This window comes from Lagopus leucura, unplaced genomic scaffold, assembly GCF_019238085.1.
Source record: "Lagopus leucura isolate 7727_CA_CO unplaced genomic scaffold, USGS_WTPT01 Super-Scaffold_100044, whole genome shotgun sequence".
Taxonomy (NCBI): domain Eukaryota; kingdom Metazoa; phylum Chordata; class Aves; order Galliformes; family Phasianidae; genus Lagopus; species Lagopus leucura.
The window spans coordinates 3,644,384-3,658,167 of record NW_024962291.1 but is presented as its reverse complement, the minus strand read 5'-3'; the positions used below and the strand labels follow the sequence as shown (position 1 = coordinate 3,658,167).

At 49.3% G+C, this 13,784-nt stretch overlaps 2 protein-coding genes across 4 annotated transcripts in view; one reads left to right on the top strand and one right to left on the bottom strand.

Moving 5' to 3' along the window:
- Positions 1–816: 816 nt before the first annotated feature.
- Positions 817–2,262, top strand: PHLDA2 (pleckstrin homology like domain family A member 2). Its single transcript, XM_042884626.1, has 2 exons — positions 817–1,321; positions 1,824–2,262. Exon 1 carries the CDS (start codon positions 915–917, stop codon positions 1,311–1,313), a length of 399 nt encoding a protein of 132 aa, XP_042740560.1. The 5' UTR covers positions 817–914; the 3' UTR covers positions 1,314–1,321; positions 1,824–2,262.
- Positions 2,263–2,922: 660 nt separating this feature from the next.
- The window catches only part of SLC22A18 (solute carrier family 22 member 18), a 48,430-nt gene continuing 37,568 nt past the window's right edge, over positions 2,923–13,784 (bottom strand). For all 3 annotated transcript variants that reach the window (XM_042884622.1, XM_042884625.1, XM_042884623.1), the window contains 3 exons: positions 9,624–9,725; positions 6,385–6,505; positions 2,923–3,168 (listed from right to left, as the gene is read on the bottom strand). In XM_042884622.1, coding sequence (XP_042740556.1) covers positions 2,981–3,168; positions 6,385–6,505; positions 9,624–9,725 — 411 coding nt within the window. In that variant the 3' untranslated portion in view covers positions 2,923–2,980. The remainder of the gene's footprint in view (positions 3,169–6,384; positions 6,506–9,623; positions 9,726–13,784) is intronic.

Below are 13,784 nucleotides of genomic sequence, written 5' to 3'. Positions count from 1 at the left end.
AGACAGTGTCAATCTGGACCATTCCTTTGGCAAGAAAAAGCTAAATGTTGCTGAAGTTAGATAAATTGCTGCTGCTGGCTATCACGCTGGATCAGGAAGTTGTAAAGAGTGGCAAAATCAGTGTGGCACAGAGGAAGGGATGCCAGTGCTGCTGGGTGCCACCTCTTGATGCTGTGGCTTTCTCCAATAGCCCTTTGGCGGTGTGCAATGGTCAGACCCTACGAAATGATGGAACTGAGACTGGGAAGAGGGAGTGGGTCAAGAGGAAGAAAATGGGGTAAACAGACTGACTGTAGGGGACAGTGAGAACGATAAGGGTGGGCAGTGCTGCTGCAGAGCTGTGTAGGTGGGATACCCCAAGGAGAAGGTGAGGGAAGGCTTCGTGGTGATGCTGAATGGATGTGGAGCTGAAGTGAACGCGCTTGGCCAGGACCCACATTAGAGGCTGGGGTCCAAACCAGGCGTCTGGGGGCTTCTGGGGAGGGGGGGAGATGGCACTGGGACTGGGCGTGCTTTGGAGAGGAGAAGAGCTGCAAGGTGGGGTCCATCATAGCCACCCCATCCCCACCACGGAAACACATAGACACGAGGGTACGGCGAGGCTGGCGTCCCACGCAGCATTACAGATCGGGCTCCGCTCTCAGTGGGTCCCAACCCGGCGGGGCGGAGCGGAGCACACCGCGGCCGGAGGCGGGCGAGAGGCGGAGCGGCGAGGGGGCGGCGGGCGCACTCCCGGGGGAGGCACCGGAAGGCGCCCGGCGCTGAATCATTGCAATAAATTGGTCCCGGCGAGGCCGGGCTCAGTCATTGCCGTTCGAGACGCAGTGGGAGCAACGCAGCCCGGGGAGCTGGAGCCGGGAGGGAGCGAGGGAAGGACGGAAGGAAGGGGCGAGGGAAGGAACGAGGGAGGGAGGATGAAGATGCAAGCCGAGGTGATCCGCGAGGGCGAGCTAGAGAAGCGGAGCGACAGCCTTTTCCAGCTGTGGAAGAAGAAGCTGGTAGTGCTCACCAAGGACAGCCTCAGCCTTTTCCCCGACGGGCACAAGCGGGCCAAGGGCAAGGAGCTGGGCTTCGGCTCCATCCTCAAGGTGGACTGCGTGGAGCGCACGGGCAAATACATCTACTTCACCATTGTCACCAAAGACCGCAAGGAGATTGACTTTCGGTGCCCGGACCAGAGCTGCTGGAACGCCTCCATCACCATGGCTCTCATCGACTTCCAGAACAAGAGGGCCATCCAGGACTTCAAGAGCCGTCAAGAGATGGAGCAGGCAGCGGGCACCCAGGAGCGGCGACTGGCCCGGGCGCCCTGAGCCCCCAGGTGAGCTCACACCCCCATTCCTCCCCCCTCTAACAAACCCACAGAGATACCTCTAACCCCTGCACAACAATCCTTACCTATGTATCCCCTGCACACCGTGCTTTGGGTGCCACAGCGAGGCAGTGGGGCTCCCACGGCCGCTCCTCGTGTTTCCCAGCGCAGAGCCGGGTGCGGCACCCTGAGCGCAGCGTGTGCTGTGCCTGCAGCTCTTGTGCCCAGCTCCTGGGGCTCACTCACCCTTCCCGAACCCCGTGCTGGGAATTCCGGGTGGGAGATGGGCACAGTGCTTGGAATGCTGAGCGGTAGGCAGACACGTGTCTGTGGCGGGGAGTTATCGGGGTAGGAAATGGCACTCAGCAGCGCTTTCCTTGCCGAACGCCCTGTAGAGACGCCGCAGATGCCGCGATGAGTGCTGAGTGCTTCCTGTCCCTTCAGAGCCCTTTATTTTAATTCTTCCCCTGCCCTTTCATTTAACTAACCTGCTTCCTCTTGCTGCCTTCAGAGCATACTGCTGGATGGTAAACCAGAGCAAGTGTCTTGGACTGAAAAGGGACAGGGTACCAATGAAGGAAAGCGCGGAAGATAGCTGGGAGCAGCTTGGTTTTCTCCAGGCCTGTGGAGGCTGCTGAGCAAAGAGCCCTGAGCTTTGCCTGAGATGCATTTTGAAAAAGAAAAAACCAAAGACTTTCATACGGGACTTCCAGCGAAGCGCCCACGTGCTTTGGGTGGCGCGGCTTCGCGAACGGTTCTCTTCTATTTATGAGACGCAAGGAAGATTCAACACTGACTGGTGGTGTTTGACACAATTTAAATTATTTGTAGTATCTATATTTGTATTTATTTTGATGAATGTCTTTCAGCAGTTATTGGTCTTAATATTGCTTTTGCATTAATATGTCCATTCCAAATAAATTACTTGAAATGTTCACTTTTTATTACTACACGTGGTGGTGTGGTGATTTTTGTGGGTGCTGTTTGTGGTGTGGGGGCTGTAAGGCAGCAGTGGCCTGGATGTGGCTGTGGGGTGAAGAAGCCCCTGATAATCCATCTGCAGGGGGAGAGCATGGAGGAAAAACGCACTGAGGGCCAGGGAGGGAATGCAGGAGCCTTCTGTTTGCCCAATCAGGGCTTTTTTGGGATATTTTCTGTATAGTTGAGTAATGGCAGTTAAAGGAGGCACAAAATCTCCCTGTAACCATACCATGTTCTGCCTGCTGGTGCCTGGCCCCAGCTCTAGATAAAGTGCCTAGGAATGAATGAGGTGCTCTTTTCCTGCAGTCCAAGAAGCTGTGCTCTTTTGGAAAGGGGAATACAACCTGTTGAAGTTTTGTCTTGTGAGGCTCAATGCCTACTAACTGACCTGTATGCTCAAGAGCATCCAGCAGTGCTGAGCTCTACTGACAGGCAGGGTTGCAAAGTGCTCTCTGCAAATTCTTCAAGCTTGGTAATTCCCTTTGGGTAACTTTCCTGCTGCCACTATCAGTTAGTTCTTGAATGAGACTGGAGGCAGCTGCAAGGTATTTAGTTATGAGCAGCCTGCAGTGAGAGCAGAAGGGGCTCAGTGTGAGGTTGTGCCTCCAGCACAAGAATGCCCGAGAACATACAACAACGTTCCTTTCTTTATTTCGGTGGAAAAACAGAAGTGGCAACTTTGGAGAATTAGTGGCTTTTTGTCTCTCTCAGTGGGTTTTTGCTCTTTAAGAGATAAACAAACAAACCGAGATTGACAATGAGCTGCAAGTAGCCAAAGGAGGAGACTCCATATTGCTCGTACAGAATGACACCGAGGGTTGGGCCCACCGTTCTCGTCAGGGGATGGACAGAGGCGCAGATCCCCAGCATGGTCCCTAGGAGAGACAGCAGAGATGTCAGGATGAGGGTTAGTAGCCTCCCTCTGCTGCGGTAGGAAGCAGCCTCAAACCATTAATGGGAGCCTTTGGCACTGGCAGGTGCTCCTGAACCCATTGGGATGGGATGGGGTGAGGTGGAGTGGGATGGGGGCAGCTTCCAGGGACACTCTGAAGCCTTCCAAAGAAAAGCATACAATTATTTTCAATATCATAATTAGCAGCTGTGGGCAGCTAAGGGTCCCAGCTATTGCTATGTATTCTCTCTCATGGAGCAGAAAAACAGACACTTAGGAGTGCATCAGGAGCTAGAAAGGTCTAACTACATCTGTAAGAATAGCTAACTAAAAGCAGAAGAAGATTCTGAGCCCCTGTGAGATCACACAGCCTTGCAAATGGAGTGGATGTTTCCATTTGGATGGCAATGGGAGCCTTTCACCTGGCTTGGCCGGTTCTCCTTCCAGTAGAGCATGCATTTACATGGTGAACAGGAGGAAGTACCTCCACTGGGGCAAGGGCAGGTTTTTCCACCAGGATGTCACACGGGATGCAGCCACGACTTTAGGCTTCTCACCATGCAGGCCAGAACTCCATTAGCCCACACTAAGTATGGGCAAGGAACTTAGGTCCTGCTTGGAAATGGTGTTCTCAATCATTATTCTTACTACCAATTCTGAGCTATTGGCATCAATTTTTCACCAGTACATGACTGAATCACCACCTATGGCATTCAGGAGAGGGGAAAAGCTGTCCTGCTTGCAAGGTATAGATCCCAGTGTGCTACCTGTATGGTGACCATGGAGAAATGATCCCAGCTTGGAGGGAGGACAGGCAGACATGGGTTGGTGCCTGCAACTGTTGCACTTCTGTCAAAAATGCTTAAAATACTTGTGCAGTGAGCCCAAACGGAGGGTGTAGGTGTGACATACAGAGAGGGAAGTCTCCCTGAAGAGCTGCCCAGCTCCTCCTGCACATGGGAACAGCGATGGGTGGGACCTCAGCCTGACCCTTTGCCAATGGGAACAATCCCACAACCACTAAACTTTCTGGGCAGGTTTTGCAATTATTTTTTTTCCCCTCTGGGTATTTGAATTAAACTAATTACTATGTGCAATTGCCAAACTGGCTCTCATGGTTGAGGAGGCACTTTTTTCTTTTTTTTTTTTTGAGCTGAAATCCGTCCTCTTGAAAGGCTGGGCTCTCCTCAGCAGGCCTGTAACACATTGCTGAGAAAGATAATTTCTATTTAATGGGTTTAAATTAGATCCCTCGTGTCGGATGCCCCGGAGCTTTGAGACACTGTAAATCAGCCCTTGCTCCATTTCCAAGCCGCTCATGTGATGGATCCCAGTCAACTTCAGAACTTTAACAGTAACAAGTCATCACACCAGTAAAAAAGCCTCTCCTCTCCCCTCCCCTCCCCTCCTCTCCCCTCCCGGCTGTGGGGATGGTGGCTGAGCCTCGCTGCAGGCTCTTCTCCTAAGGCTTTGTGCCTGATGTGCAAATCAAATCACGAGACATAGGTCCAGGATGCTGCCCTGCTCTGCTTCCTCCCTGCCTCCATGCATAAAGCAGTAACAAGACCCCCATTCTCGGGGGACAAGGAGTGCTTGTGTGGCTGTGGGCCCGCCTTGGCTTGGGGCTGTGCTCCCACCAGCTCACACACCCAGTGGAGCAGCACACATGTGTGCCGTGCAACATTTTCCCTTCCTGCCTTTGAAGATGGGGAGGGAAAAAAAATATCAAAGGGAAACGAATGAAATCATTTTCACTCTGTTTCCTTCTGTGGAATTCATCAGCCTCTGTAGGAGTGGCCTTAAATGGGTCCTCTGCAGAGCCAGTTTTGGGTTGGCAGAGGAAGGAGCTTTAACTGCCGTCCCTTTGGAGCAGTACCCCTGTGCTGGAGCGTCATTGCATGGCGGCATTGCCCCCAGGGACACCCACGCCACAGCTGCTGCAGGGAGGCAGCTTGCAGGGCCACGGCTCTGCTGTGTCAGACATTCCTGTCCTGCTTGGGAACAGAGCCTCCTCCTTGGGGAACACCGAGAGGAGGAAGCATGTCGTAAGGATAAGGGGCAGGAAGGACCAATGAAGATGGCTTTCCTCCAATGCTGCCATCCTCCATGCCAGCTGTGCCCCTCCTCATCATACCTGGTTTTGATCCAGGAGCACGTGGCACAGCATCAGCCTGGGATGGATGGGCACAATAGATCCCATACCCTCCCAGTGTCCCAAAATGTCCTCCTGCCACCTCATGGGCTGTCTCCATCCCGCCCATCTGCGTCCATCCCATCCTGTCGTAACAACATACGCAAGCGAGGACCAGGGTGAGGCAACTAAGCCCATTTTCCTCTCTGACTGAATTTCACCTCTAGGCTGGCTTTAACAGCCGAGCAATGCTCCATTTTTCCTCACAAAGCCCCTTTGAGCAGAATCTGGATGAGTTCCAGCCTTGCTTCATGCCCTAGAGCCCCTTGGTGCCTTTCCTCCAACATTCCCCCTCCCTGATGAGTGCTGCTCCAAGCCATGAAGCAGCAGATTTGCTCCCGGCACACCCCATCCCTTGCCTCCATGCAGACCCAGGGCTTCTCTCAGGTGGAAGAGCTGTCCCTTAACGCTGTGGGATCCCAGCATTCATAACAAAACCATAGAATCATTTGAGGTGAAAGGGACCTTTAAAAGTCATCTAGCCCAACTCCCCTGCCATGAAGGACAAGCAGAGGCAATCTTCAATTCTACAAATAAACTTCTGGAGTGACATTTAGAAAAGCTCTTCATCCAGAAGCATCTCCAAAGTGCTTTATAAACTTCATTAATGGACTCTAAATCTGATTCTCAGTACGATCCTGAAGCATGGAAGTATCTTTGTCGACTGCAGAAATACTGCATGTGTGAAGATTTGTGCCCCAGTGTACAGAGAAATGCAGTGACTGTTCACAGAAACATGGCCAAAGGGGAGAGAGGTAAAGCAGATGGCTTGGTGCTGAGTTAGGGATGATGGCACTGGACTCAGTGTCTGCTTTGTGAGGGAACTGCTCACGAAGAGCAATGCCTATTGGGTTGGGGACCTCACCTTGTGCAGGCCAAATGGTGCTGAAGGTGCCCAGTACCTGGTGGCCTGGGAGCAAGACGCTTACTCAGCACTGTTCAAATACCACTACCTGGTGGACCCAAAGAAGGGAAAAAGACAAGTTTGATGATTGTGATGAGCCTTACCGGTGTCAGAGGAGGGCACGGCCTTGGTGAGAATGCTGTCAGTGATGGTGCCCTGCACGTTAAAGGCAAACACCAGCGGCACCACGATGATGCAGTAATGCCATATGGTCTTCATCAGGGCCTAAGTGACAAGACACAGTGGAACATGGATCATTAGAGAGCACAGAGAGCAGCTTTGCAGCAAGAAGCAATACAGAAAACTATCTTAAGCCGAATCTATGACTTTTAGGCAAATTGTGGGAGACACAACTGATTTGTGATGGTGCCATTTTGGCCATCTCAAGGTCTTCCATCCTTTTTCTTCTAGCGCTTTCCCCACATTTTCCTTTGATCCCCACCCTTTTACCACATTTCCCTTGTTTTCTTTGGTTTTCACTTATTTTCCCTTGTTTTCAACTCTTCACCATTGTTTTCACCTGTTTATCCATGTTTTTCCTTTTCTTCGTTTCCTATTTTCCATTGTTTTCCCCTATTTTCCCCTATTTTTCACTATTTTCAACTGTTTGCTCATTTTCCCATTTTCCTTTCTTTTTTTCCACTGTTTTCCCTTGCTTCCCCCCCCCCTTTTCCCTTGTATCTAACTCTTTACCTTTGTATTACATGATCTTTTCTTGTTTTCTCTTGTATTTCTTCGCTTTCCCTGATTTTTCTTTGCATTCCATTGTTTTTCCATTTTTTCCTTCTTTTCTGCTGTTTTCTCCTGTTTTCTGTTGTGTTAGCTTTATTTTCACTGTTTACCACCGTTTTCTCCTATTTTCCACTGTTTTAACCTGTTTGCTCTTGTTTTCCCATTTTCTCTTCTTTCTCCACTGTTTTTCCTTGTTTTCCTCTCTTTTCCCTTGTATCAAACTGTTTACCCTTGCTTTTCCCTGTTCACCATGGTCTTCCCTTGTTTTCTACGGTTTTCCCTGGATTTCTTTGCTTTCCCTGTTTTTTTTTCCTTTGCATTCTCTCATTTTTGCCTATTTCTTTTCCCTTCTTTTTTTCCTTCCTTTCCAATATTTTTCCACCATTTGTGTGCTGGGAATCATTCTAAGGATGCAGCACAAGGAGCAGCCCCTGCCCTGTAATCTGGCAGTATATTCTCCAGCACTGCCGTGGGTATTTTTAGTGTCTGGGAATTAGTGACATCCCCACGCCCTCCCCCAGGACTCTGTCTCTTGTCCAAGTCCTAAGGAGATGTTCTGCAGCAGATGCATGCAGTGTACTTCAGGAAGCCTCCATTACTTACACAAAACAGCCTAGAGAAGGCATTTCAGTTCATTATCATAAGTAATTAAAACCAAACTAAGCTTGTCAAAATAAATGAACCTGGAGCATTATGTAATACCATACCTTTGGGATTTCTAATCCTGTTCTTCTGCTTCCTTACTAATAAATTCATCAAATTCAGTAATCTGGAATAGGTCTTCCGGCCATAAGGCGCACATTAGCGAGCATAATTAGGGAGAGTAATGATTTTGTTATTGCACATATTCTTAGTGAAGACATCCCTCCAGCTGTTTAATACTTAAAACAAAAGTGGTGAGGATCCCTCAGCGGCGGAGCTGGAGCGGCTCTCAGCCCTGCTGGTCAAATAAATAGATTTCTCTGGGGCATGAAAAGGAAACTCCTGCTTCCTTGCAAGTCTCTGCCCTCACCCGCGTCTCAAGGTGTGTTATTGTGGCTGGAGAACAACTCAGTCACTGGCCAAGCCAGAACTTTCATTCTCTGGGGTTCTTGCTCATAAAATCTGGTCTGTGCCTCTTGGCTACAGAAGATGGAGCAGCCCAGAGCCATCGCTAACTAATGACTTGGAAATAGCGAGGTTTATTTCTAGTTCCCCTCTGGACTCGTACATGGCAAGGTTTCTCTCCTTGGAGGGGCACTTTACCTATGTTTTGCTTAAGAACTAGGAATTCCTGCTTAGGGAACTGGAGAACAAAGGCAGAGAAGCGGGTATTTGGTACATAAACATCCAGACAGGGAGAGAGTAAGTCCTAGTTAGGGCAAATGTCATTGCAGGACAACACAGCAGTGGTAGGAAAAAAAAAAAGGCAGTGATGATCCCCCTCCTTCTAAGAGCGTCCTCACGGGCTGGAGATTGAAGGAAATAGCCAGAAAGAGCAGACCCAGGGCTGAATGTCTTGGGAAATATCTTCTCACTGCCTTAGGAGGATTGGGTCAGGTGAAGTGTACTACTGGCCATCCACCCTCAGCTGAGCAGAAATCAGCCTTTTCCACCAGTGCAGATCTGGGAGAATTGCCAAGGCAGGGAAGGCAGATCCTGCAGTTTCAGCAGCTGGGCTCAAAAGCCAGTGCCTGGGAACTAGAGGGCAGGAGGGAGGGAGGATGGGGCATAACCATGCCTTAGGACAAAGCAAAGGACTTCCGTCACATCCTTTATAAGGACTCTTTGCTCAGTGGGGCCAGCAGCTGCATCTGCCTATGAATAGCTCTCGTGGGATGTCATTGCTGACCCCTGTCCTCAGGCCGTGCTGTCAGGATGTCCACAGTCCTCCAGGCATGGTGTAATTGTCAACTCTCAAACCAACAACTTCCCTTCCCTGCTTTCCCTTTTCTACACAGCCACATTGGCTTCATGTGTCCCTCCACCACTGGCTCTGTGGTGGAAAATGGGAATTACTCTTCCCAGATCATCCCATCCCTTGGGCAGCATTGTTGGTTGCCGCAGTGTTGCTGGTAGAGCTGCCCCTGTCAACGGGATTTCCCAGTTGACTTCTGAGGCTGCTTCTCACCCATCCAAACACAAACGGCGATGGGTAACACCAAAACAGAGGAGCTAAGCTATTTCCTTGCTACCTACTTCCCCAAAAGCTCTAAGCTTGGAGGAATTAGTAAAACAAAGCCAAAAAGATGAGACAACATCCTCAGCTGTCTCAGGGTATAGCACAACCGCAGTGGTTTTCCTCCCCATAATCTGCATTTACTTTCTGGGCAGTTCAGGAAGTGGGGCCACTCGAGGACGGAAGGCAGGACCTCTGTGCAAATCCAGTGACTCAGGACGGATGCATGGGTTTCTGTGCGGGATTATTGCTCTGTAATCCCTGCAGCTATTACTCACACAGCTCCTTATCGTTGTCGAACGCTGTGTGTTTGCAGAGGCCCAGTTCAGCCGGCTCCCCCCAAGCACAGCTTGGCAAAGCCATGGTGGCACTGCCAGTGACAAGTAGGCTCTTTGCCCACCTGCAAACCATGATGGAGAAATGCCCCTTGGATGACTCCTCAGCAAATCTTACCATGCCCAGCCCCACGCCGGCGAAGATGAAGACGCTAAGCTTGAGCAGGGTCTGCTCCGTGAAATGGCTTGTGAGTTTTCCAATCACTAGGCCTTGGACAACCTGAGGAAGAAGCACATAGGCAGCGTCAGTCCTGCTTATATTGATGGAAACAAGCTAAGAGTGCAAATAAAAAAGAGAAAATGCATTGTTTCCTTGCTTTCCTGGGAAGAGAAAAAGGGACTTTACTGTTGCATTTAATGACTTGAAGACATTTACCATGATTTTGAGCGTTTTATATCTTAGTGATAAGTCAGATGATGATCTCTCTATTGAGTGATGCTTGCATGAGCTTTTTGTCACTTCTCAATCAACAGTGTTGACTGAAACTACTTAAAGGCACCTGTTGATAAAACTGAATTTTTTAACTTGAGATTTTCCTTGTGAAATCACTTGGTGAGATCTTCCAAAGCAGAACCACACTACTGTATGCAGAGGAGAACACCTCCTCTCCTGGACCTTCTCTTGCCATTATTTTACACTGTAACTACACAAATTGAGCAGTTCATCATTTTATACAGGAAACAAGAATGACAGAGATGCTAATATCCAGACGCAGCAGTGCAAGCAGGCACAAGAGATGGGGAACTGGTTTTGCAGATTTTAAGCAAAAACCAGGGGAGAGGGGGTGGAAAGGAGGAGTAAAAATGTAAATCCCAAGGAGTATTTGTCTTTTACATAGCTTTGGAGAGCAGCCTAAAGAAAAACTTGGTGCTCAGATTTGACTTGGACCACTACTATGCCACACTCAGCCTTACTGTGTTAATCCTAAGGGAGGAACCCAAAATCCACCAAAGGGAAACTGGTGCAAAATAAATAAGGAAGGAAGCTATTAAAAAGAAATGTTAATTTATGGCTAACTGTCTGGAAGAAAAAAGAAAACAGAGTATAAATACTAAAACAAGAACAAATGGTAAAAAGCAAATAGCAACAGGGTGAAAATATAATAAAGTTGACTTAAAGAGCAATAGGTACCATTTGAATATTTCTTCCACAAGCTACAACTTAATGAAAAATCTTACAACGAACCCCTTAGTTTTCCCTCAGAACACAAGCAAATTTTGACACGGGGACACATCTGCCATGCAGAAATTTGGGTTCCCAGAACATGCTTTTCCTGCTGTTCCCTGTCCCACCCTTGGGCAGGGCTGAGGAGCTCAGCTCATGTGTGTGACAGTGGCACAAGTCCCACATGGCTTTCCCAGGCTGTGCCACCCACCTGGTATGCTTGGGGACTGTACATTGTGAGGTTGGGACATGGATGGGGTGACCTGATTCATGCGGGACGCATACCCTGCCATGGACATGGGCCAGGTGGGAGGAAGAGTAGGCCAGCCCTGGTGGCTCCTACTCGATTCAGGTGGGTGGAGGAGGTGCTGAGTCACGCTTCATTAAGCTGAGAACTCACAAAAGAAGCAGCATCATTAACATCTTGCAGCCTCTCGGTCCCTCCTGCCCAGGCTACGCCAAGTCACAGGATGGGGCACAGCCCGCCCTCAGCGTGACTCCGCTTGGCGGTGGCATCACCCAAACGTGGCTTGGCTCTGCTGCACCTCCAGAGGGAAGGTTTCTCAATTTGCCTGGGCTTGAACGGTACATTTAACTGGGATTCACCATGAGGCGCAGCCTGGGCCCTGCCCGTCCTTGAGTCACGGAGTATATCATCAAGGGAAGCCTATTCGGATCACCATGGGAGCGGCATGCATCAGCCCACGTCACTTGCTTTCTGTTCCAGGCCACACAACCATCCTTGGGCAATATGGACCCCAGCCTCCCGAATGCTTACTGGGCCCCCTCAGCTTTTGCTGCCCATTCCCAGTGTGGTTATACTGCCAATGTATCCGTAAGCCACAAAGACCCATCACACTTTGGACTCTATTTACCTGCATCTGAATTTAGATGCTGGATATAGTTCTGGTTGCTGGGCACTCAGGAAACGTTTCCAGCCAGAAATGAGATCTGAAAACCCATCACCTCCAGCAGAGATCTTTCCTGAGCCATGTATAGAATTACAGAATCATGGAATCAGGGTTGGAAAAGATCACTAAGATCACCTAGTCCAACCAAATAAGCTCCCTAAACCTGTAGAGAAAGAAGAAGAGGAAGAAAAACCTAGAAACGTGGGGATGCTGGTGAGAGTTCTGGGTTTTTTCCTTGCTTGCAGCCTCCACTTGGGCTCCCACAGGCTGTCCCTGCTGCAGTTAATCGCAGGGATGGTGCTTGCTTTGTAACCTGACCTCCTTTGAAGTGCCGGGCAGAGATGGTGTACCTGGCTGGAATGTGTTCTGTCATCAATAAACAAAAAGGAGAGGAAATTGTTTGCAAGTGAAATAACAGGCACTGCCCGTGGCTGTGTACACATGTCGCAGGAAAAACCAACACATTTTTTCCCCTTCTCCTTCTGTCAAGGCAAATAAGTTCTCCTGATGAATGCAGAACAGCCAAATCTCCTTGTCCTTCTGCTGGCTTAGCCCTAGTGATTCCTTCCACTAGACTAGGTCAGATGCTCATGTAGAAAACTACCTCTGCTATCACCTCATCCAATAGAGCTCCTCTTCACCTGGGAGAGCCAACGTGCTGATATCAGCAACAACTCTCCTCAGTCCCTTACAGAGTGGAGGAGGTTTTTGCTGTTTGAAAGTTTGAGGTGTTAGTTTTTGACAGACCTTTCAGCAGAGCAGTTTCCCTGCTGCATGGGACCAGCATTCATCCCCAGGTATTTATGTAGAAAAAATTTAAGTCCATAGAATCATAAAATCATTTGAATAGGGAGGGACCCTACAAACTACCTAGTCAAACTCCTCTGCAATTAACAGGGACACCTACACTAGATCAGGTGCTCAGAGCCCTCTCCAGCCTGAGTTTGCATGTCCCCAGGGATGGGACATCCACTATTTCTCTGGGCAACCAGTGGTTGCCAGTATCTCACTGCCCTTATTGTTAAAAACTTCTTCCTTACATCCAGTCTAAATCTTTCCTCTTTTAGTTTGAAACCATTTCCCCTTGTCCCGTCAAGCCCAGCAGATGTCTGGCTGGTCCTCCACTTTCACCTCTGGTCAAGGGACAGGAGACTGTTCCTACAGACTCTTTCAGAAGCACTCACTGAAAAAAGCAGAGGGCAGAGCCCAGCAACAAGACCTCTATTTCCAGCCTAGAAGTTCCCAGGGCCAAAGTGGTGCTGGATGGCAGAACCACAGCTGGGTACAGGTTGGGGAAGACCTGAGTGGGCACCAAACAGTGGGGACCGGTCCTGCTGGGCTGAAAGGGTTACAAAACCATGTGCTGGTCTGGGTGGAAGAAGGAGGAAGTTATTTTATGGAGACTGCAACACCAGAAAGAACATGAGAAGGCATTCACGCCTTACAAGAACAGAAGGTGTTTGGGCTGCAAGGAGAGTAGATGGGGAGGGCCGAACTGCTGAGCCAGCACTTGGCCTCACAGGGCAGAGGCAGCGTGTGTTTTGCAAACTGCAGCCTAATCGCCTGCCTTCTCCCCACCTCCACCCCCCTGCACACATCTAAATCCTTCAAAGCAAGGAAACTGGAGAACTTTCTGTTTGTTGTTGCAAGGTCCTTTCACCGAGTGGGTTTTCCCCCCAGGCGAATCTGGCTGTAATTAAATCCCTAGCTCTTTAATCATCCCTCTTGCTGCAGAGAGAAATAAAAAAGCAAGAGGGACAGGCTGGTGATAAGATGATAGGCAATGTAAATCTCTCCTCCAGGAATCTCTCTCATCTTTCCAGAATCACTTGGTACAAACTTGTCCCTCCAGAAGCTGCATGGCTGGAGGTGGGGTTTGTACAACAATGCCTATTAAGCTCAGTAAACAGAACAGATGTCTTATGATTTCTCGGTCCTCAGGGTAATAAACACCTACCCCTTTGTCCCACCTTCAGTTTTTGTTTTGTGTGCTTTACGAAAAAAAAAAAATCCTTACAGGAAAGTTCCTCCTGTCTATGCCTGGAAATCTGAGCATCAGATGTGACTTCATATTCTAACCAGGGACTGCAGGTATTCTCCTTGCCTAATCCTCTGGCAGCTTTTCCCAAACACAAGTACTACATCTGGAAGTCCTCCATGCCATTGCGTTCCCAACTCCAAGAAAAGATGGAGCTTAGGTCAA

Excerpts from the sequence above, each read along its gene's own strand:
- PHLDA2 (XM_042884626.1), top strand. The coding sequence starts at position 915 with ATGAAGATGCAAGCCGAGGTGATCCGCGAGGGCGAGCTAGAGAAGCGG.